Below are 24909 nucleotides of genomic sequence, written 5' to 3'. Positions count from 1 at the left end.
AAATGTCAATACAGATTACTGACTGGGAGATTATATATTCATATATCATGTATATATCATGTTGAAATGATTGCATTTCTCAGGAAAAGTAAGATATTTCACTTTAATGCACATGGATGACCTACACATTGATAGAATAAATACTTTTGAATATGCTTCCAGGATAATCGTGTTATTAGAGAAGAGTGGTTTGCAGGGAGAAAATGAATATTTCAGATTAAAGAATGATAAAGCAGGGAAGTCATATGGTGGGGTGCGAGCGCTCCTATTGGTTGAAGAGGGGGGAGAGGGCGTGGCTAGAGCGGCGCGTGGGTTCGCTTGGGTGACACAATTATAACAACTTTATCTTCGCGGCCGAAACGCATTTTATTGTCAAATACTCACATCTTGGATTCTGTACTCAGTTATTCGCATTATAATAGCGGCGCAATATCACTTTGTGATGAAAAATGTGACGTTTGAGGAGCTACCCGGAGAGCGCTTCTGTCCCCCCGAAAGGATTTACTATATCGAATCGCATCTTTTCATCCTGGGAAAAAGTTTTTGATCATTTTGTTTTCCTCAGTTTTTCTTCTTTGATTCGGCGGAGCAAACCGTTTGTCCCCGCGTCGCGATTTTCCATGCAATCGTGCGGTGTGTCTCTCGCCGTTGCTGCCTGCGCTGCTGCTCGGAGTCTCGGCTCGGCTTCTTCTAGTGGTGATGAGGGAAAGAAAATGGCGGCGGGAAAAGCGAGTGAAACAGAGGAGGACTTTCCGACACTGACAGCCCAGGAGAGGGACAGTTTGGCCGGGATCGACAGGTCGGAATAGTAACCCCGTGCACTCAAATAAACGCACACTTTGAAAAATAATTGTTTTCTTTCCTTGCATGTCGAACATGTTTCTGATCCGCTCTGCAAGTGATTCTGAGCCGCCTATGTTGTCTTCTTGCTTGCAGCTCACTGTTTGGATTTCAGAAGCTTCATGAAGATGGCGCCAGAACGAAGGCCCTGTTGATGAAGGTAGCAAATCTAACTGGATGTATTTTACAATCAAGCAGCACCCTGATCCCCGGGATTTACTCCGACCTCTCAACTAGCGTGCACGGCAGAGAATTTGCTCTCAAAGTAGCAAGCCAGTCTGAATGCAAGTGGCCCACTCGCTAAGGAGACCAAGGCCAGCTAGCCGCAGCCCCTCTTTTAGCCACTCGGCTAGCTTGCTAGTTAGCTACTCTCATCCGATGAACAGCGACCCTGCACCTGCGGTGTCGCTAGCCAAGTGCTATGGCTCTGTTGGTGTAACTAGCTTGTTATTAACGTCAACATATGTTAACGTTTGTTAGACAACTGCCCTTCCCTGTTAGCTTGATAGCTAACGTTATTCCCTACAGTGTATCCTTATGTACTTGCAGTTGTACCACCAGCAACACAACGTCGTCACGTTTTGTGTAATAGCACATTGATTACTGGAAACAGTGCACTTGAATGAGAGCAGTTTTATGTCGTGGCAATATTGTTTTATTGCGACATTATACTCTCACATCTAAGCTTAAACTCATACGTATCCTTATTTGGCTACAACTGCTTTGCCGTTGGTTGAAGTAACGTTGTAGCCTTCTTCAGGGTGCACCACATACAGCTCACCCCCTCTACGTTATTTTAGGCTAGCTAGTGTCCCTAGCATTTGCATTGGTGTGGTGTCTCGGCCACATTGTGCTAAGTTGTTTTTGTGACATTGCATTGCTCCACGTAATGTACTCCAGCACGCATTCTGGCCGTTTTCGTTTCAGAGTGAACGAGTTGATAAACGTTACAAGTAACGTTAATGGCTGGCTGCCTGTCCAAGATGGCGGGACATGGCGGAGTGACACCGATAGCTATATAACCCATCTGATATGAATATATTGCTCCTATTCCCTTGTGTGTTGCTCAAGTGTGTCCTAAATGTCCTCTCGGGTCTATGCTCTTTGTAAAGATGTGTTCCTCTTGCCTACCTAGGTGGTGTCGGGGTCCTTTGTTTACAGTTTTAATTGCCCCTGTATGGCTCTGCATGTGCTCTCGGACTAGAGAGCTACATGTTAAACAGACTCAGTCTACCTGTACATAACACACTACTGGGCTAACAAAGAATATGTACGTGAATATATCTTTAACAACGCAGGATGTAGAGAATATGGTGCTGTTGACAGCTCGTGGTTTGAGGGACCATCCGCAAATCTGCTCGCTAGGTGGTGTGGGATACCTAGGAAGTGTTACTACCCATCTAGCATTAGCTGCACAGAAGCAGCAGGAAGCTCTGCTGTGCCATACTTGCTACATATTATGGACTGTGCAATGCATTATGCTTGAATTGAACTGTACAGTTCCTATGTTCAAAGTAGGACGAGCTCATACACATGTTACTTCTCTAGTAGAATTTGAACCTGATGCAATGGGTTAACACACAATTTGTTGATTAATTTATTTACGAGTCATTTTATATGCTTTGTTTGGTGTTCCTGCCATAAACAAATGCTCACCTGCCCTCTTGGAACAGCCCACCCTGTCATTAAAAAGTCTGTTTAGTCACGTACCCTGTGGAATCAGTTTAGTGTCAGGGTGCGTATTATGGGCCATGCTAAAACATGTGCATGTCACAGGTTAGTTTGTGTCTTACGCAACTCATTTGTTGCTGGTGGTTATGGTGGCAGTAACGATTGAAACTCTCATAAACCAGATCTTGCTTCATAGTTGACTTCATCTGTTGCCAGATGTTCCTGTTGCATTCCTACTCTTGTACACTCTGGTATAGATGTACACAACTATAGGCCCAGTCCAGCTCACAGCCTCAAACGTCTTCACGTGTAGGGTATTGCAGTCTGATCGGGACATGAGACGGATATATCAGGTAGCTAGCATGGCTGATATAATGTCAGGCGAATGGAAATACTAAGTTTTGAGTGTTTTTCTGTGATGCACAAAATGGATCTGTTATTGGGGCAGGCACTGACCGTTCTAAAGCATCTGCAGAATGTGACCGATCTACACGAAAGACTTTACTTTTGGTTAATGTCGTTACAACATTGTAATTGTAACAATTTTACAAACCTCTATAAGTTGAGAAGTAATGTCTTCTTATAGCGGCAGGTTAACTTCCACATACATATCTTAAATTAAAAAATAATAATAATAATAAAAGAGAAGAGAAGAGGGGGCTGGTATTGAATATGCTAATACCCAGAGTTTGGGTTTTGAGAGAGGAATATGTTGGATCCATTGTGAGCAGCAGACGCAGGAGAAAATAGCATCCGAGACCATCAAATGGTACGGAGCACAGTATCGCACGTTATGGAAATGGCTGATTGCCAGGTCGGTTATCAGTGTGTCGTTTTCGCTTTCTATTTTCCCCCAAAGGCAAAGAAACCATTTGGTGTTGGTGTCTTAGAATTAAGAATCCATTCTTGCGTTAGACACTTTGAATAATTGAATAGTTGTTTTTTTTTGCGCTCGCCCACGAGAATGGCTTATGAAAACAAAATGGAAAATGGACCAGAATGTGGCCTCTCGAACAATTAACCTCAACTACTCCAATGTCAGAAATGCTGTATTTGAGTCTGTAGAGAATTAGTCTTAAACTTTCTCTTTTTTTCCCCCACATTCTTCATTTTGTATAAATGTTCTGCTCGTAGCTTATTAGTTTTGAATGACTACCCTTGTCTGGCACTTTTGGCTGCGTCGCTGCACTGTTGCTCTATCTACATGCAGATAACTGTGCGTTCAACATTTCTGACAGATCTAGGTCACTGTATCATCAGAAACGAGGTGGCAATGACGTAAACTTGCAATAGCTCGATGGGAGATGAGCTTTGATCGTGATTGCTTTGTTTTCTACATGTGAGAATATCCGTATCGGTGATTCTGTTGCCGGCAGCCTTCTGCATTACGTGGTGTCGCGTACTGCTGCAAGAGATGTGGAGTTTGCATGTTCTTCCTGTGTTTGCATGAGATTCCTCCAGGTTATGGAAGCCACGGCAAAAGACACTCATGTTAAGAATCAAGGCTGCACTTGCATTGCCCTTCTTTAATAAGGCACTGGCCCGGCCGTGGCACGGTGGCTGACCTGTGGTTAATACTTAAGATGGAACATTTGCAGCGGGCCGTTTCTTTCCCACTGGGATTATGAAACTGTGACTCAATTTTAAAAGCAATTTACCGTTGACACAAGATGACTTTGTGAGTTCAACAGCAAGCCAGTTCTGAAGAAGTCAGTGTATTCTAGTTGCTTAGATCATGCTGCAGATGTAGCATGAAATTGACAACATCGTGCTGCATGGACTCCGTGTTATTCACCCCCAGCAAGAAGGTCCTAGGATGAATTCGGTTAGGGCACATGATGCATGGATCTCCTTGCAGTTATCTGAATGGTGTCTGCAGGTGATAGTTGTAACCCATAGCAAAGAAACTGATGAAGTGTCGCTCACTTTCTCATGCAAAGCTAAGATGAAATAAAGGGACAGTGTAGCCAGTCGGCAATACAGATATCCTGTGTCATGGATATCTGTATTCCATAAAGTCTGTGGCTAATCAGTGAGAAATCCAATATTTACATTAAACAGTTGTTGAGAGCACTCTCAAATCCTGCGCATTGGTTGGAAACATTGTCCACAATGGCCTCATGCACTCACAGATGTGAATGGTAGGAACCGTCTGGCACACTCTGACGATCGAGAGGTTATTGAGTGCAGCAGGGATTCTTTGCAGAAGAAAATTGCCCGTGGAAACAAGTTTATGATGCTTGCAGGTTTTGTTCAGCAAGACGATCCTCGCGTATGAACAGCGCGTTTATCATTTTTGGAAGCGTAAATCTCCAGAAGCTAACGTTAGGCTATGAACGAGCTACACCAGGGTCGCACCACGAAGCTTCCCGGCTTGTGGATTTGCGGCAATCGAACAAAAATGACTACAGGAGAATACTATAAATTGATAAATCTACCAGTTGGAAAGTTTGAGTTAGAATAGTTTGCAAGCGCGCGAGTGTAAACACAACAAGGCTGTAAAGGCGACTAGTGATGACGTTTAATCTCCTCGACAACCTCGGTAGTGCCACTTGGCCACTTGTTGGTAACTGCCTGTTTTCACTGACGTGATGAGACTCCATAGTCCCCAATGGTTCTTATGTAATGCTGCCTAACTAGCCTATTACTTGGTGTTTGCCCTAGTTCTCGACTCGTATCATGAAGTCTAATAGCTGAGGACAGTGTTTACTTCATTTGGGTTCGTCCTTGTCTAAAAGCATATTTTTCTAAGTTAACCTAGATATTCTCTTAGATCTTGCCTCCATACCTCTAAAGAACTATAGAGATTATGTACCCATGCCGTGGGCTAATCTGTAGCTGTCGTGCACCTCCTCAAAAACATGGAACTGCACGTAGAGGCCCTCCAGTGATCACGGGGATGGCATGAGCTTGTGCTTCTTCTAACAAGCTTCCAAGGCCGGTGGAGATTGTTGATCGTGGAAGAAAACTTTAAGGGAGTCGAAGAAAGGCTTCCATTAACCCCTTCCTTTCAGGATCATTCCAATTTTTGGGACCGTTATATTACACATAGCAATTTAAAGTGATGCATTCATCTGTGTTTGCCAGTGAGCTGACCCAGTGAGCCCGTAATGCTCTGTGACAATGAAGAGGACGGCGGTCTGACAGTTGTATTTGTTACGGTGATCTTTAAAACCTATTTATGAGTCTTCGTAGCCGTCGCTTAACTCGCTCGGCTTCAGGAGAGTTTGTCCCTCTTTCTGTCGTGGTGTTTGTTTCTACATCTGCAGCATGTTGTCTCGGGAAAAGATCTTTACTTTTCAGTCTCTTGATAATGTGAATTAAGTGCTTCTTGGCAATGACGAGGGGCAAACGGCGGTTCTTTTCTGTGCTTTGGAGGTTAAAGGTGACGGACAGGGGCTTCAATGTCAAGTAAAGCTGCGAGATGAAGAATTATCCACTTCGGTATAAACCTGGAAGTCCTTTCTCAGCATCACTTGCTCATGCAGCTGCCTCTCTTTGGCTTTGAATAGCACGACAGTACTCCACGTTGGGGACCAGCTGAGCCCATCTCTGATGCGATCTCAGTGAGTTAAGTCGGTCTCTAAGTTTGTGTGCCTTGGTGACCTGGTCAATGTACGCTCGATCTCTTTATACAAGTCACCTGGGCTCAGTCGTCTCAGACGTCAACAGTTATTGTTAATTCTGTGAGCTAGCCTGATGGCAGTACGAAATAAAACTGTGCTGTCGTCAGATTTATGCGCTCTGTGCAAGCCGGCGTCTGCTGAAGAGCCTTTACGTCATAAAAGAAGCATCACTGAACAACGGTTTCTGTATCTGCAGATAGGATTGGGGCCAAAACACACTTTAGCGTGACTTTCTTTGTGCCTAGGACAAAAAAAACAATTCCCCCAAGTGCTGCGCTGTAGCGGCTCTGTGTGTGTTGCTTTTTGTTTTAATAGTTCTAATTGTTCAAATGCAAAGGACAAGTTTCCCCACAATGACGTCGCTTTAACTTCCACCGTGTCAGTGGTGATGATGGTGTTGTATGTCTGAGCAGACGCTCATCTGAAGGCACTAGGATTGTCAGAAAATGTGGTTAAATGTGGGTGGAGGGAAAATAAATTGGTAAAACGCATTTATGTATGGTGCTTTTAACTAACTTAAGGTCTCGTAGCGTGAACGCAGCTCACAGGCAGCTTTGTATCTCTCTTTTTTTTTTTAATCAGGGTAGGGAGATCTATAATGGAGGTTTGAAAAAGAAAGCCTCAAGCAAAAGTCCTTATCTACAGCAAACCTCATTCCACCAAGTTAGTCCATGGCTGATATTTATCTGCGGAAAAAGAATGCGAGTCGACTTGGTCAGAATTGAGGCGCTGACGTCAGCCACGCTGTGACTTTGAAAAGTTCTGAATGATTTCCTCTCTCCAGTTCCCCGCGCTCGCTGTTCCCTGTCTTTGCGCAGTACAGATATGGATGATGCATGTTGTCCCCCAACCCCTGTCGAGCACCGTGCATGTATGCATGTCTAATTAGTTTTTTTGTGATCTCCCCAGGCTGTTCGCTGCTACGATTCGCTCATCCTAAAGGCGGAGGGCAAAGTGGAGCCTGAGTTATTCTGCCAGCTAGGCCACTTCAACCTCCTCTTGGAGGATTACCCGAAAGGTGAGTAATCTCTCTTCACCTCCACTCGAGTGGTTTGTAGAGTCCTCGTGTGTTTTTCTTTTTGTTCAGAGACACAGCGTGAGCATCTAAAGACGAGCAAGTTGGCTCCTCACCAGCAGCACATAAATGCTGACTGCTCACTTCTCCTGAGTAGTGTTGTGGTGACATCTTCCCTCCTTTTCCTTACAGCATTATCGGCATACCAGAGGTACTACAGTTTACAGTCAGACTACTGGAAGGTAAGACACAAGAAACACACACACACGTGCTTACATACTCACTTTCTCTTTCGGCCAGTGATACTCACACCCTGGCAATCACACACACACACGCACACACTATCTTTTTTTCTTCCTCCCACACATGGCTCACTCACAGGAAGCATGTTTGGTCTCAGTTTGGTTGCACGCTGGTGGGAAACGCGGTTTCAGGTTTTCCTGTCGCAGTCATTTTGAGCTTCAACGCTGTGAAGTTGACACGTTGCGGTGAGATTGAGAGCCAGTTATTGTTTTTGTTTTTTTCTTCTTCTAAAAACTGAACCACGTAGCTGCAGCAAGGTTATGTAAATATCAAAAAAACAAGGACACGAAGGGTTTTCAGGGACATTCGATCACATTGTGAACTGGGAGTTACATTGTATCCTGATTCTTTGTTGGTCTTTATGGTGTTTTATTCGCACTAATGACAATTCCCCTCTCTCCATCAGAATGCTGCCTTTCTGTATGGCCTGGGAATGGTCTACTTCCACTATAATGCCTTTCAGTGGTGAGTACCATCTATCATTTCATTAGCATACAAAGTTGTATCAAAGGTCGCGATGAATCACATTTCCTCTGGGAGACCTGTCGTTGATGCCAGACAGAACTTGCAACTTGTACAGGAGTACACGGCTCAGTTTTGGTTTGTATACGTTTGTTGTTGCCAGCCGTCCTACGTTGTTTCCACGGAGAGGAGTCGTCTAGCTGAAATTGCTGGACAGATGAAACAAAAAATGTAAATGGCGCCAAGCATCACAGTCCAACCGTGATATTTCACTTAATTTGAGTTCATATACATATTTGATCCTTTATCAGGGTTTTCATATGTGTTCTTCTCATGTTTTTATTCCCTCCTGTCTATTTTTAATACTGCCCTTCCTCCGTCTCTTCATCATGTTCTCCGTTGGTCCCACAGGGCGATCAAAGCATTCCAGGAGGTGCTGTACATCGACCCGGGCTTCTCCCGGGCCAAGGAGATCCACCTACGCCTGGGTCTCATGTTCAAGGTCAACACAGACTATGAGTCAAGCCTAAAGGTATTAATACACATTTAGAGTCGTGGAGTAGTCTCAGTGTAAAATGTTTCACCCAGCTAGCGTTGTCCTTTACATACAGCACTATGCTGCATGGTTATTCTTTGTTTCCTGATCTCTACCCATGTTCTCTCACAGCATTTTCAGCTGGCTTTGATTGACTCCAACCCCTGCACTTTGTCCAAAGCTGAAAGTAAGCACCTCTCTGATGTATTTCATATGTGACTTACTCCCTCATTAAAACCTTATATTATAGAAAGAGTAGATTTAGTGGCTGAAACAATATGCCGTGTATCCCGCAGATCCTTAAAAAGTCTTAATAAGCATTCATTTAATTAATTGGCTTTTTTCTGCCGTTGCATTGTAAAAATCTGAGAATAATTGGTAACATCTTTTTAAAAATAAATCTTATTGACCAAATGCCTCGAGCATTAAGTTCGTTATATCCAAAACTTAAGATGAAATTGGTCTAAAATGTCATATAAAAATCCACCTTGCCTTAAGCTGTAGGACCCCTGTGTGTAACGCTGTTGCACAAATACATTATTCCACTATTTACTTTACATTAGCTGATCCTGGTACGTCTCCTGCATCTTCTCAGACGGCAGCAGCACCACTGGAACATCTTATTGTGCTCACCGAGTGTTAGATTGTGTTCAGATGCTCGGGGTTCAGCACATTATTTGATATGCCGCTGCCATCTCATCTCTCCCGCCCCGGTACCTGTTACCTTGGCGACAACAATATCCATTTTTTTTGCCCGGCGTCTCGCTGTTTGCCTTCGCCTCACTGTGTCCCCCTCATTCCAGTTCTCACTCGCACACACAGACGTAGCAAGGGCAGCCCCCGTCTTTCTCTCTCTCTCTCTCTCTCTCTCTCTGTCTCTCTCTCTCTCTCTGTCTCTCTCTCTCTCTCTCTCTCTCTCTCTCTCTCTCTCTCTCTCTCTCGTCTCTCTCTCTCTCTCTCTGTCTCTCTCTCTCTCTTCTCTCTCTCTCTCTCTCTCTCTCTCTCTCTCTCTCTCTCTCTCTCTCTCTCTCTCTCTCTCTCTCTCTCTCTCTCTCCATCTGCTCAGAGTCACTCAGGCAGCTTAGATCAGACACTGCAGCGCTCCAGACAAAGGAAGGTGCCGCCAGGAGCACAGCTACCTATCTGGTCTGTTACACTTAAATGTAGACGGGCAACCTTGGGTTTCTGACCCCTATTTATTGACAACGCGGCACTACTTTTCAAAGACTTGAAAAGCCTGTGAGGAGGACTAACTCTCAGTAGGGGCTGGGGGACCTTTCTCAAACGCTAAATAACCTCTACCTAACATGTGTCCTCTTCTTTCCTTTCTACAGTTCAGTTCCACATTGCTCATTTGTATGAGATTCAGGTATGTACCTTTTTATTTATTTATTTAACCTGCTTTCTCCCAAGGACACAAGACATTTGTTATTGTGAAAATATGCGCTGGATGCTGATAGAATGTCCAAGTATGGAGCTCATAACCCGGCCACCAGTGTAAAGTCAAGGGGCGTGTGTAAGCGGGGGGGGGAGAGCCCTGTTTTATTTGTGTTTTGAACCAGGTGCTGACAAATCGAGGAGGGAGCAGGGTGCGCGAGTGGGTGGCACGCGGGAGGGGATAGATTACTTTCAGCCGATCGACAGGGTTGCCACGGAAACAAGAAAGTCTGTCTCCCCCCTCTTTTGTATGCCGGTGGTCTCTCGCTCTTTATGTTTCAGTGGAGGAGTACAGTAGCTGTAGCCAGCTCTGGGAGTAGCAGCGCCTCACGACTAACGCGTGTCCATATTATGTCCAGTTATTGTCATAATTTGTGTTTTATTCTCTCATCTCCCTCTCTCCCCCCTTTGCTCTTCTTTTACCTTTTTTTTATTATCCCTCACTGCCCCTCCACTCCTCCATATCCAGAAGAGATACCGGGCTGCCAAGGAGGCCTACGAGAGCCTTCTGCAGACGGAGGATCTTCCTGCACAGGTGAAGGCCACTACCCTGCAGCAGCTAGGTAAGAGTGTGAAACTCAAAGGATGTTCTTGGTGCCACGTGTCAAAGTTGGCCCGTGTTTGATTTAACGTCGTGGGTCTCCAGGCTGGATGCATCACACAGTGGAGCAGCTCGGGGACAGAGCCACCAGGGACAGCTATGCCATCCAGTGTCTGCAGAAGTCTCTAGAGGCCGACCCCAACTCCGGACAGTCCTGGTACTTCCTTGGCAGGTACGTTGGCAGAAGATGATGTAGTGTGAGTGTGTGAGGAAACCCTTCTGTTGCGTGCAGTCTGTACAAGTTTAAATGAAGATAATGTGTAGAAAGAAGCTCTGTGTATTAGTTAAGTGTTTTCCATGTCTGTAGCACAACCCTTACAGCCTGTGTCTCCTGCAGGTGCTACTCTAGTATTGGGAAGGTCCAGGACGCCTTCATCTCCTATCGGCAATCCATAGACAAATCTGAGGCCAGTGCAGATACCTGGTGCTCTATAGGGTAAGGGTTGATTTGATCTGCCGTTACATTCTCAAGTGTCTATACGATAGACTTTGTGGGGGAAAAAAAAACCTGAATGCAAGCTGCTGTTCTCATCGTCAATTCCCCGCTCCCCCCCCCCCCCTCAGGGTGTTGTACCAGCAGCAGAACCAGCCCATGGATGCTCTGCAGGCCTACATCTGCGCCGTGCAACTGGACCACAGCCACGCCGCCGCCTGGATGGACCTGGGCACGCTCTACGAGTCCTGCAACCAGCCGCACGATGCCATCAAGTGCTACATCAACGCCACGCGCAGCAAGGGCTGCACCAACACCACCGCGCTCACACATCGCATCAAATGCCTGCAGGTGGGTGGAGAGAGGAATTTAAAGCAAGAGGCTGTTTGGATGCAGCTTCAATTTCATAACCCTGTTTATGAGGAAAATGTAGACGTTGGAATGCAGTTGTCTCGCAGCGACAGTATTTATCAGGTGTGGTGCACCAAGAGAAGTAGGGATGTCCCCATGAAGTCAGTGAGGCAGTTTAAGTGTTTGACGATAAGCACGTGAAGCATGCGTCACAGCTTTCCTACAGTCTTTGTTGTCGGTATAAAAGTGTTGAGAGAAGATCATCCGTGGCTCTCTGCTTAAAAAACACTTACTGACACACTGTCGCTGTCATGTCATTATTTGAAACGGCTGGCTGCGGTTTATTTAATTTGCGCACTCCGCGGGTCACTCATTCGCGACTCTGTTGACTTCCAGCGTTTTAACAGAGCTCAATGGCTGAATGTGACAGCTGGGCGTACCCGCGACAAACAAAGATTTATACAGCAGATACAGATCTATCAGGAAAGAAGAACAAGGAAATGCCTGGATCAGTTTGGGACATCCCTAATTGAAACTGCTGTTTATTGGTTCAAGCTCACTAATAGCTGTCTGCATCTCGTGTGTATCGTGCAATTAGTGCCACAAAATGTAGACGAAACACGAACAGAACTCTGACCAATAACCGCATTTTCTCTCATTATGCAACTTTTCATGCACACTGAGAATAGCACAAAGAGACCTTTTTGGATAAAGGACGGGGCAGTTTCCTCTCCTGCCGTTTCTCCTGCTCTTTGCCAGCGTCCCAGTGCAACGACGTGTGTTTGAATAAGTCTGTATATTATTCCACGGGGGTATAATTTAGAGTATCAGGCACAAAGGAAACTTTTGAACCCAAACGACCTGAAACGCTGCAGGAAGAATTTTAACGATGGCCAACTCAAACCTGCCCGGCCATAGCTGTAACAACCGGGGCTCAAACTATCCCCATATCTCATGTGTTAATTTATTCATCTATATTTTTGTCAAGCGATGTCATTCCCCTTTACATATGCATGTTAGCATAAGTTCATGGCATTAAGACGAGCTCACAGGCTCGTTTTAATGGGATTGTCACTGTGGGATTACTGTTTACTGAATGTCATTCAAGTGCCTCCTTGTGTGGTGGATGCCGTACGTGACGTAGGTATACGAGCCAGCCCAAGACACAAGTTTGCATATCGATTCCAACCTCACTTGTGTTTTAACCTCTACCTATTTACCATTGCTGATCATTTCCTTGTTTTGAGGTCATCGTTTTTTTTTTTTTCTACCAAAAAAAAAAAAAAAAAAAAAGCCTTGTGTTTTATTATTTTTTTTTGTTTTTTCACGTCGTTTTCCATTCCCCTAGGCTCAGTTGAGTAACCCCCAGCTCAGTAGCCTACAGGGTAAAAGTAAAATGCTCCCTCTTATTGAGGAGGCATGGAGTCTACCAATCCCAGCAGAGCTAACCTCCAGGCAGGGAGGCCTGAGCAGTGCACCACAGCAGGTGAGAGACCAGATAGAGCAATTTACACCTACCTCCTCCCCCCCCCCCCCCCCCTCAACCCCACTACCCCTCCTCCCTCTCCTCCCTTTTGACTGAGTGCACACAAAGGCACAATCGTAATGTACACGCAGACATACCTGCAGGTCAACACATGCGCATGCACTGTTGTCCATACTGATGGGTAACAGTTGAGCTGAACTCCACAATCAGATGTCTAAAGAAGCCACACAAAACAAAAACCCCTCCCACATTTCTTCCCTCCACTGCGACATTAATCGCTTGTGACACTCAGATTGACTTTTAACTGCAAGCGCTCTGTTTCCCGGTTTTCCCAGAAATTGACGGAACAGGTCATTCATCACGCACGATTTCAAGTGTAACGTGTCCAGGCTGCTTTATGGCATCTGTTTTGAACGAGGAGGGGTCCAGCCAAGTGTTACCCAGCCCTGCACTCCCTTTCTTCTCCACAGCACAAGTAGTCACTCGGCTTCACCCATCACACCTCCGTTCAATTAAACCAAAAATGAAAATAGAAATCAACAAAGCACTTTGTGCAGGCTTTTGTTAATTCTTTCCCCATTCAATTTCTCCTTCTATTAATCCTGTTTTTAATCCAATGTGGTATTCAGGATTACCTCCCACCCCCCCTGCTCCCCTCCCCACCTTGCAGTTGATTTTACAAATCCATTTTTCCAGTGGCAAACATGTTGAACATGCACCACACTGCTCTTAATCTGCTTTGGGTTAGACCCGGGAGAGATTGCCTTTCTGAACAGATTAAAAAACGCTCTAATTTGAAGTCAAGTGGCTGTGTTTCTAATAATTCTCACACTCGTTGACGTTTTGGCCCCCTTTTTATGGCTTTTTTTGACCCGGCCCCAGTGTGATCGGTGAGGTCGTGCTGCCTGGAGTATTCCCTGGCTTCCCATTGGCTCTGTCCATCTTCCTCCCCCTTCCCCTTTCAGTAGTTGACCTTAGATGTCCTGCAGCTGCTCACAAAGCCCCAGCGACGCCCCCTAGTGTTGCATCACCACTTCACTCATTTCATGCCCATCATACAGTAGATGCGAGTAGTTCTGTCGTGTCCCATGTTTGTGTGTGTGATCACTGTTGTGTTTTATTGACTTCCAGCATTGTATGCGATTTTATCGGCTTTGACTTGGTGAGAGTCAATTCACCGTGAGAGCTGATCCTCTGGGGGATGGGCACATGATGGATGGATCGTTTTCAATGGGTCAGATGTGACTTCAGACAGATGATGTGTTTTTTTTTTTTTTTTTTTTTTTTTAATCTTCAATTCTGGTGTTTTCACCCTCTCATGAAACATGCAGGATAAGAAAGACTTCAGAGGAGAAGTGTAGTGTAATTAATTTTTTAACAGATCAAAGCCAGCTAATGCTACTCCCCGTTTTAAAAAAAGCCACTGTGAGGTTTTGTTGCACTAAATTCCTCGGTAGTCACATCTGGCTCATAGGCTCCCTCAGGTAATGGTAAGGCTGTCGGTGTGTGGAACGTGCTGTAACCTTTACACTAAAAGAGTTGCTGTTGTGCCCCGAAACGGCTGCTTTTTTGATATCGTCTGGAAGCGCAACGAGGACAATATGGAATTGCTGCGAAGGATCATATTAGGAGTTATCATGAGGGCTGCAGGTGTTGATACGAAGCATTAGTGACGAATTTCCAGCACCACGCCTCTAAACACTCCCGCTGCCCCGGGGCTGTCGTTGCCCTATGACGTGACACCTTCACACAGGAATGTGTTTTGCTCTACATGTCCTGCTTGTTTGTTTAAGCGCCAACACCGAATCACAGTATTGCTCTTCCTTTTCTCTCTTTTTCTTATTCTCCACCCCTTGCTTTGCTTTGTCCTCTTGCCGTACTTTTGTTCTCTCCCTTTTGCTACTTGCTAAATAAACACGCTTGATTTTTTTTATATATATATATACGCTACCTCCATTTTTCTTTTCTTCCCGCTCTGTTCCGACCCCTCCTGTCCTCCATGACGTTTTTGTTATGTCTTTCCATTTACGTTCTTTTCCTCCTTACGTTTTCTTTTGACACCCCCCCCCCCCCCTCCCCTCTCTGCCTGCGCTCCCGCTATCCCCCTCCCCTCCAGGCTTGTAAGCCCAATCACAGTGCAGAGGGCGGGGGCTCGGGTCCGTCTCTGCCTCCACACGTGGGCCCGCTGGGTCAAGCGGAGGACCAGTCCTGCCCGGCCAAGAGGAGGAGAGCCTCCAGTCCTTCCAAGGTGACTACCATCATGGTACTGCTGCTTTCTTCTTACAGTAGGAAGAGTTACAGAAATCTGAACGGTGTCCTTCATTACATCTTTACGTGTTTTTCAGGGTGATTCATGGGTCAGTAACCCGCCACAGCAGCCAGCTCCCAACTGGTACCTCTCCCCGCAGAAATTACAGGTCAGTAATGTCGCTTCGCTTATATTTGACTTTGTTTGTTATCTCCTGCTTTTACGTCAACTCCTTTGTCGTTGCTGTCCGTCGTCAGGTGCTGGAACAGCTGCGGGGTAGCCGGGCCAGCCTGAAGCCCCCACAGCTTCAGATGTTGGGGCAGCTGGAGGCTCAGCTCGCCATGATGCAGCAGCACCAGCACCAGGTGAAAAGCCCTCGCATACATTTATCAATAAAGGTCCGATGTGTGGGTGTGTGTGCGTGTGGGTGTGTGTGCGTGCGTGCGCCACGACATTACACTTCCAGTAACGTGTACTGGGTAGTAACTAATCCAGAGTGTGTAAACGTGATTATGATCCTGCAGCGGTATTCAGGCCCGACTTAGTCAAATCCTTTTCACGGTGTGTTGTGGCATGCGCAGGCATTCGACAGTTGTGGTTTGGCACATGATGCAATACATGTAAGAGCAGGAAGGTTTGAGGGAATGTGAGTTCACCCATCTGGTTCTCTCACCTGGTTTTAATAAGCACGATGCATGACTTGCAGATACTAATTATCCATTGCATTTCTTTATGGTCGTCATCTTTTCTAGATGAGACAGAATGCCTCAGGAGGTCAGGTGCGCCCCTCTCTCCCCAACGGCCCCACCACCAACTCCCTCCCCTCCCCCAACCCCAGCCTCCACCCCACCCGGCCCCACCTGGGACCCCACCGGCCCCTGTGCCCGCCTCAGACACTGGCCAACGGGCCTGTGGGCCCCGGGACACACGGACACTCAGACTCCCTCCCTGTGGGTGACAGTAGTAACAGTAGTAATAATCAGTCGGGGCCCACGGCCACAGGACCCAACGGAGACGTGCCTTACCTGCAATCTGCCGGCAGCGGCGACGCAGCACTGCTACCTCACACCTGCACAAGCACGCAAACACAGGACGCCACGCCGCGCCAGGCCCTGCACCTAAACTCCTCTCAGGTTAGACATCGGCTCTTCTTTTTTCAGTGCCAGTTCTCGGCTGCTCAGCTAAGATATGGATATCATTCAGTTTTATCCTGACTTCCATCATGATCCAATCCATCAAGTGGTTTCATGAAACAAGCTGTGAAGTCCCTCCCATGAAACTCTGTCATTTAAAGTATGCATGGATTCTTATGCACGTCCCCAATGTCTGCTACAGAGCAAGGTATGTACGTAGCACATGTAAGAATAGAAAAGGGTCGGGCTCACAACTTATTTTATGCTTCTATTTCTTAAGTTACATCCTCCATAAACACGAGGATCATCTGGCAAAATGTGGTGAAAGCTGGATTAATAATGACATCATATATAAGTGACCCCGCCTGCTCTTTCCCTGTATAACGGTTGCTCTCTTCCTCCTTCAGGGGCTTCAGAAGGGGTGTGTTCCACATGCAACGGGCTCCAGTAGTGAGGGGATCCTCTCTCACCCCCAGACCCCCAACTCCATCGCCCCTGTGCACCCCAACAATCAGGTTGGACATTCCACTAACGCCCCATCGCCACGACAGCAGGCTCACAACCACCTCCCATCCCCTCCCTCCCTCCCCCACTCCTCTACCTCAGGTGGAGCAGCACCTGGTGCGTCCGCTACCAAAGATAGCAACACCGCAGCCGCATCCCTCGGCAACGGGGGCTCCGAAGGCAAGACGCCGTCGCCGCCGCGGCCATCCGCTGATGGCAAAATGGCGCAGGCGGATGGCCTAGCCAATCACGTACACTCGGGGGATGGCAAGGTGGCAGAAGGCGGCGAGAAGCCGAGCCTTAGCGCAGACAATCCTAGACTATCTGCCCTGCTGGCAGGGGGGAAGGGCCCTGTGGAGGGTGAGGCGCCGTCACAAGGGACTGCACCCACCACGTCCGAGTCCCACAAGAAAGTCAACAACATCCACCCGGCCGTCCTGCCCTCCACCCCCCAAGCGCAGGGCAGCTCGGCCGCCTCGTCGCCCATCTCTGCCATATCCACCGCCACGCCCTCCCCCAAATCATCAGAACACACCCAAACAGGCGCCCACAGTCCCGCCACCGCCGCCTCGACTGCACCCGCCGTGAACGGTAACGGCAAAGGAGGAATCTCCGAGGACTCTCAAAGCCCGCTGAAGGCCGAGCCGCCCGCCGTCGCCAGTCTCAAAGCTACGCCTCCACATGGACACAGCTCCTCCTCCTCGTCGTCATCTTCGATATCCATCTACCCCAGCTCCACAAACGTGCTAAAGGCCTGCAGGTGAGACCCCTCGTTGTTTTTCTTTCACATCATGGTGTCCTGCAGATGCACTACTGTGTAATTCCTCTTGGCAGGAATGATGGCGTTGACAAAAGCAACAGTAAAGCCATAAAGGAGCTTTAACACCTCCACTAGATTTACAGCATGTGGCACATTTCTCTTTTTGTAAAATCCTGCACACTCAAGCAGAGTTTTACAATCTAGGCTGAGTTGATATACGTCCCGGGACTGAGTTTATACTGTGTGCCAGGTACAAATAGAAATGGTGTTGATTAGATGTAATGGGTGGTCCGAGGCGTGAAGCCTGACGATGTGCATGTCGCATGCAACATGTGAAACGCATGAGCTAAATGCTGTGCAATGCAAATGTAGTATGTTGGGATGGATAGAAAAGTGTTCTGGCCTGAAGTGAAGTGAAGTTTGGTACTTAAATGATCATGGTGCGAATGAGAGACGGATCTGTCGAGCAGTGTGGTTTCTTTTGAAGATGTCTCCTCCCGGTGGAATGTCAGAGTAACTACACAACTAAAGGCAAATAATTATGTAACCGTAAACAACACCGAAGGCTACTGGGCAGTCTTGTTGCCATGCAGATATTATTCAGCGCCGATTATTCAGTTGAATAGATTCTTCCATTTGGTAGCACTTCTCCTAACAAATGGAAATGAATTTGTTCCCCTGTTTTACATACGATTGGTAAAAATGTGGCATCACTCTGCATATAGTTCAGAATCTCCAGCTGGACTGTTAAGAGTATTGGATCTGAGGAATTTACTGCTGGATTGTTTTCCTGCCTCATTTATTTGTCTGTGTTGTGTCACTAAAAACATGTTCTGCATTGTGCAGGAACCTGGGGAGGAACGGTCTCTCCAACAGCAGCATCCTCCTCGATAAGTGCCCCCCGCCCCGGCTGCCCCCTCCACCCTCACCAGCCCTGCCCAAAGACAAGCTCAACCCTCCCACACCCAGCATCTATGTGAGTATCACTCCAAGGGCTGTGAGCGTCTTCTTTTTTTTTTGATGACTTGGCATTTTAAAGCAATGTTCAGAAATAAGCACGGGCAGGTAACGTACTGCGACGACAGACTTCTTTTTACCTGATGAGTTTTGTTCATTAAAGCAGGTGGTTATATACATTTTCCTTTAACTTCCTGTTTCCTGTCTGTGGACCAGCTGGAGAACAAGAGGGACGCTTTCTTCCCCCCGCTGCACCAGTTCTGCACAAACCCTTCCAACCCCGTCACTGTCATCAGAGGACTGGCCGGAGCACTCAAACTAGGTAAGTGCGATGTGTGCGATGTGTATTTTTCCTTCAATCTCAAAGACTTCAGTGTTTTTAATGATGTATTTCCGCTGCTCTGCAGACTTGGGTCTGTTCTCCACAAAGACGTTGGTGGAGGCCAACCCGGAGCACCTGGTGGAGGTCTGGACGCAACTCTCTCAGCCCGCTGATGAGAACTGGGACCCGGCCGGCACCAAGAAAATGTGGCGCTGCGAAAGCGCCCGCGCCCACACCACCATCGCCAAATACGCCCAGTATCAGGCTGCTTCCTTCCAGGAGTCCCTACGGGTCAGTTATGCTTTATCTGCGTCTCACTGACTAACTTAGGACATCGAAGGATAGAAAACATTATAATTACTGCTGGTTTAATGCGTTTCCTGTTTGTTTTTCAGGAGGAAAATGAGAAGAAGGCACTAAAGGAGCCCTCGGACACAGAGCAAGCGTCAGCGGAGAGGTACCTAATGTTGTTCTTTATGTTTACTCGCCTTACGTTTGGTTGTTTAGCCCCATTAGAAAGCTCCAGGACTCTGATGTATCATTTTTAAATTCTCTTTCTCTTTGTGTGTGCGTGTCTTCAGTGTTGCACGCAAAAGAAGGGGACCCTTAAAGCACATCAAGTTTGGAACCAACATCGATGTGTCGGACGAAAGGAAGTGAGTGTGGATCTGGACCTGTTGCTGTCTTTTAACATGCTTGAAGCAATCGGCGCCGAGCATTTCAAATTAAAAGCGCTACACTCTGATCTTTTATACCGACCGCTCGTCTCTCCTCCAGGTGGAAACAAGCAACTCCAGGAGCTCAGCAAACTTCCGGCCTTCGCTCGAGTCGTATCAGCCGGCAACCTGCTCAGCCACGTGGGTCACACCATCCTGGGCATGAACACAGTTCAGCTCTACATGAAGGTCCCTGGCAGCAGGATAGCAGGTTAATACACACACTTAACACTTCCTTTCTGGGACAAGTGATCACTACAGCTGTGTGCAACCATTTAGTTGTGTGTGTGTGTGTGTTAGTACATTTAAGAGTCTTTGTGTACGTCTCTCCAGGTCACCAGGAGCACAATAACTTCTGTGCCGTCAACATCAACATCGGACCAGGAGACTGTGAATGGTTTGCTGTACCAGAGCCCTACTGGGGAGTGATGAGCAACTTCTGTGAAAAGTAAGACGAGCTGCAAGAAGGTGTAAAGGCGGATCTCATCCCACAATCCCTACATCCAATCACAACCGTCTTTCCCTTCCTCCCCTCCAGGAACAACATCAACTTCCTGATGGGCTCGTGGTGGCCCAACCTGGAGGACCTGTACGAGGCCGACGTGCCCGTCTATCGGTTCATCCAGCGTCCAGGCGACCTGGTGTGGCTCAACACCGGCACCGTCCACTGGGTGCAGGCCATCGGGTGGTGCAACAACATCGCCTGGAACGTTGGACCTCTCACCGGTACGCCGGGGATTATGGGATATTTTGTAATGGTAGTCAAGCGGCTTTCAGGACGGTCTGTTTTTTTTTTTTTAAAGAAGCCAGAAAATCGAACCGTTGTGAACACATCCTGACATCCTCCCACACATTTATTTAGTGTCTTTTAGCACTTCAGGCACTAAAACAACATCATGTCTGATATGGTGACCTTTACTGCGATGTTTGAACGGCTGATTAGTGACCTTCTGAGCTGATTACTGCCGGATGTTATTCCCCGTCTTCAACAGATGCATTTTTCAGTCAACTGTATGTTTCCATATAATCAGGTGCTCCTCCTTTCTGACATCCTGGTTTCTTGCGTTCATGCTTTTTCAGCTCACCAGTACAAGCTGGCCGTGGAGCGCTACGAGTGGAATAAGCTCCAGAGCGTCAAGTCCATGGTTCCCATGGTGCACCTCTCCTGGAACATGGCACGCAACATCAAAGTGTCCGACCACAAGCTGTTTGAGATGATCAAGTGAGTGACAGAGTCCCTCGGCCGTTATGTTATATGTCTGCACAGGCTGGACTTGAATTATTTACTTACTCACTTTTTCTAGGTACTGCTTGTTGCGGACGTTGAAGCAGTGCCAGTGGGTAAAGGAAGCCCTGGCGACAGCAGGCAAGGAAACGGTGCTGAGGTCGAGGACTCGGGACGAGCCGGCCCACTACTGCACCATCTGTGAGGTCAGTAAGCACACGGGGGGAACAGCATTTCACACTCACTCATACAGATAGCGTATATTCATGCTACAACTCCACATCCTTTTTGAGCCGTATGATCAGCTGGTCCATTGACATTGAATCAAAGGCGGACTCAGTTTTGTGTTCGAGCTAATTAATGGCTATGCTAAATGGATTTTATTTGAATGCGCGGCTTTCGGGCTGTTTTACAGAAATGTGTCCATTTTCATTGAAATGTCTGCTGCCATTGTGTCCTAGCAATGAGTCTATTATTCACTGTCTTTAGAGCAGCTCTGGGATTTGTCTCTAGATGACATCATCACTGCAGTCTCTGCTGTTCAGCTTCCTTTCAGATCTCACAAACCAAAGCTCAGTGTCGCAATATAATAGAAATGACATTGAAGCCATTCTCCTTCCTCCTTTTTTATATATATATATATATGCCTGTGTGTCCGTGTACTCTGCACAGGTGGAGGTGTTCAACCTGCTGTTTGTGCGCCGCGAGCTCCTGTCCAAGAAGCAGTACGTGGTCCACTGCCAGGACTGTGCCAGGAAAGGCAGCGCCACGCTGGACAACTTTGTGGTGCTGGAGCAGCACAGGATGGACGACCTGATGCAGGTCTACGACCAGTTCACATTAGTAAGTCACCAGACGGAGAAGGAGGAGGGCTCGAGGCGCTTGTTTCGTCTTTCAAACTGAAGGAACAGTCCAGTGCATTCATGTCAATCAATCGAACAAATAATGGTTTATTTGAAATTTCATTTTAAGGTAAAAGTATGACTTTTGTTTGCACTTCAGGATTTCCTATCAATGCCTTTTTAACCTGCCTTCCCATTTTACATGCGTCAAACAAGAAAAGCAGGATGTAATATAATGGAGAAAGTTTATAGGATGCCTGGCGAAGGTCGGGGTTCCTCTTGAAACTACATCAGTACAGAAAGCTAGATATTAATTGCCAACACTTATCATAAAACACTTTATAAGCCTGTGGAAGTTGAACATAATACCAAGAAAGAAGACTTATTTTGTGTCTGTGGTATGTTGAGCTGATGGATTCAATGACTTTGACTAATTATTGTGTATCCTCTTCCTCCCCAGGCCCCTCCTCTTCATTCATCTTCATCTTGACATTAGGTGACGCCTCGTTCTTCTTCTGCTGTGGAGCCATGAAGCCCATTTACAGGAACTTGTATTAAGATTTTTTTTTTTAAAGAACAAACAAACATTTACATACGCGGACCATTTCTGATATTCAGGAAAGCCAAGGCCGTCTCCCCACCCTCACCACCGCCCCCTCCCATTATGGCTGGTCTCCATAGCGACGGCTGGAGGCTGAGGCGGCAGAGTGTGTCTGTCTATGCAACCTGTTTGAAGTGCTGGTGCCGGGCCCTTCCAGAGGGGGGCGCCACCGAGCTCGCGAACAGGACTTGTTTCTCTCTCCTCCCTTCCCCCCCGCCCAGCCCCCTCTAGTGACAATGGTTCAGCCCTGTTTTAATGGAGGACTTAATCAAAAACGGTTGGGAACAGGGGGACGAGGGGGAGGAGTGGGATTCTTAATGCGTGATAAAAAATGTTTTGTAGATACTTGTTAACTGTCACAACTGGCAACAACACCCGTAAAAGACTACTGACTTGACAAGCTTTCTCTCTCTTCCTTCTTTTCGTTTTCTATTCTGGTAACAGGATGAGATGTTGGCTTTGATTTATAGAATTTCCCCAAAATCTTCTTCAGTTTTTCCTTCTAAGGAGCACTAGCCTAACTGGTCTTTTTCTATGGTAGATAGTAATTTTAAGACTCTTTGGACAGCAAAATCTCCCAAAAAAAATTGTAATGTGAAGAGTTAAGGTGATTTTCTTTCTTTTCTTTTCTTTTTACAGCTTTTATGTTTTATCTTTGTCTTGTTCTTTTCAAAACTATGACGTTTTGTTTGTTTCTTAGGTAAAAAAAGGAAAAATGTAGGAAAAAAAAAACTTACTAGCCAAGTCACAAAGAGAATGGGTTGCACATAGCGTTATGGAATAAAGTTTAATTTGTGATTTTTGTTTTTCGTTATGTTTCTAATCTTGATGTAAATTTACACTATTTATAAATACATATTTATTGCTTGAAAATATTTGTTGATGGAATGCTGTTATTTTTTCCAGAGTACCTGCCATTAAATTCGAAGGAGTTTTGTCATTTTAACACAACTCCTCTTACATTTTCTATATATAAATAAAATTGCTTAGCAAGCATTGTACAGAAACGGACATTTAAAATTGTTTTATTGTTTGAAGAATGTTTTATGATGAGTCAATAAACACAAAGTTGTCAAATTATTCATGCCTCATGTTCCTCAACATAACAAAAATACTTTCATCATCATTTACAGAAAATAACGAAGAAAAACAACAGAAACACTTGTAAAACATTGATGTGTTTGAGTGTAGGCCTGAAACCCAGCAGACAATGTAGCTGTAGACTGACACACAGAATCCTACACTGAATGCCAGGTCCAGAACATACCCGATATCTCAATATGTCATTTTTATTTATAATAAAATTCCTTCCCATGCAGTGTAGGATTAACTCTCAATTCAAGAATGTTTTTTGGGACATTTAAAAGCTCACAAGGAGTGTTTTGAAATACACATAGAAAACACAATTCCAAATACATCTCAACAGAGTACATTAAAAAAAGAAAACACATTAAAAAGCTGCATTTCTGAATATCATGGCTGCCAGCAGAGACCCAGTAGCCAGATGTAGCTGCTGCCAGCCCCACAGGATCTACACTGACTACTGAGCAACCGCTGGGCGCCCTGTGGCTCTGCAGATCCAGTTTGAGCCAAAATGGCCGCCCGGCTGCCGCATTTCATCCAAGACAGGAAAAGGATGAGGGGAAACTTCCTCTTGGTGCAAAGTGAACATGACAAACAAGCAGGTTCCCTGGGTATCAGATGTGTCGTCAGTGTTGGCCACTGCTCTTATGATACAAGTGAGGATGTGAATAAGAATATAGTTTGTAATTCAAATCTGTATACTGTAACACAATAAAATACAAAAGTAGTATATTGCACCTGAAACCATCTTAAATGAACAGACTGAAGAGGAAGAAGAGTTGCTAACAATACAGCAGACATAAGCCCCTTTCCCACTTGCACCTTCACCCATAATGCTCTGCCAATATCTTACGTGTCAAGAAGACATTACTTAATTTTTAGTTCTTGTAAGACAAACATGTTGAGAAACACTGGTGTAAATTATGTTTATGATGAGTGCTTTGCAGTACGACGTCTCTTTATGGCTTCAGCTGGACTGCTAACATACACGTAATACTACTATCTGCAAAGAAATATGTGCTGTTTACTGCTAATTAGCAAGTGTTAGCAAGCTAACACACTCAACTAAGAGGGTACACCTGGAACATTTGAATGGATCTCAGCTGCACCTTGTTTAGTGCTAACTAACAAATGTTTGCATGCTAACACGTTAAACTACGAACCTGGTAAATACTTGCAAAACATCCACATGTTAGCATTGTCGTTAGCATTTAGATCAATGCACTGAAGTGTCCTACAGCCTCACAGAGCTGCAAGCATGGCTGAAGACTCTTGTTAAATTAAAATGTTCAGCACAAGATTGTTTAAAACATCAAATCAATTAATGTACAGATTTAATAAAGAGCATTTACAGATGCAGGTGCATGCAGCAAAGAAGCTAAACTGCCATTTCCCTCCTCATCTCTCTCTTTGCCCTTCAACGTTGTACAGTCGCTCTGCTGAATCCAAGATGGCTGTCCGTTGCAGCGTCCATTTTGACTGCCACAAATGGACGATGGAGGACTTTTCAACGTCTTTCCTGTTTGAAGTGTGACAGGAGACCTGGAAAAGAAAGAGTTTGGTGAGAACCACTTCATCTGAGATGTTAGGACATGTGTTTGTTTGTTTGACTCAGTCGGGAAATTAAGAATCCAACATTTCTACATTTGGAAATAGCAATAGGAGCTGAATTCTCTCAGCGCTCGTATGTTGGCCTACTGTATTTTGCTGCAGTTGTCTTTCTGTTATACTTTATATTTTGACACTCTACCCACCCAA

General features: G+C 46.0%; 1 protein-coding gene across 1 annotated transcript; it reads left to right on the top strand.

Moving 5' to 3' along the window:
• The first annotated feature begins 173 nt into the window (after positions 1-173).
• On the top strand, positions 174-23148 carry LOC115016978 (histone demethylase UTY-like). The gene is given in 31 exon segments (XM_029445137.1): positions 174-799; positions 937-1000; positions 7047-7155; positions 7345-7394; positions 7862-7920; positions 8329-8449; positions 8585-8639; positions 9787-9821; positions 10359-10452; positions 10536-10662; positions 10828-10926; positions 11055-11274; positions 12623-12760; positions 14877-15008; positions 15106-15177; positions 15266-15373; positions 15761-16141; positions 16549-17405; positions 18252-18381; positions 18579-18684; positions 18770-18975; positions 19080-19141; positions 19266-19340; positions 19462-19471; positions 19473-19611; positions 19734-19848; positions 19939-20126; positions 20481-20622; positions 20705-20831; positions 21298-21468; positions 21928-23148. Coding segments are annotated over 31 exon segments (4401 nt in total). The 5' UTR covers positions 174-620; the 3' UTR covers positions 21958-23148.
• Positions 23149-24909: the final 1761 nt, after the last annotated feature.

The sequence above is a fragment of the Cottoperca gobio genome, chromosome 2 (assembly GCF_900634415.1).
Source record: "Cottoperca gobio chromosome 2, fCotGob3.1, whole genome shotgun sequence".
Classification (NCBI taxonomy): Eukaryota; Metazoa; Chordata; class Actinopteri; order Perciformes; family Bovichtidae; genus Cottoperca; species Cottoperca gobio.
Note: the sequence above shows the minus strand (reverse complement) of the source record. Positions and strands in the feature narration are given on the sequence as shown.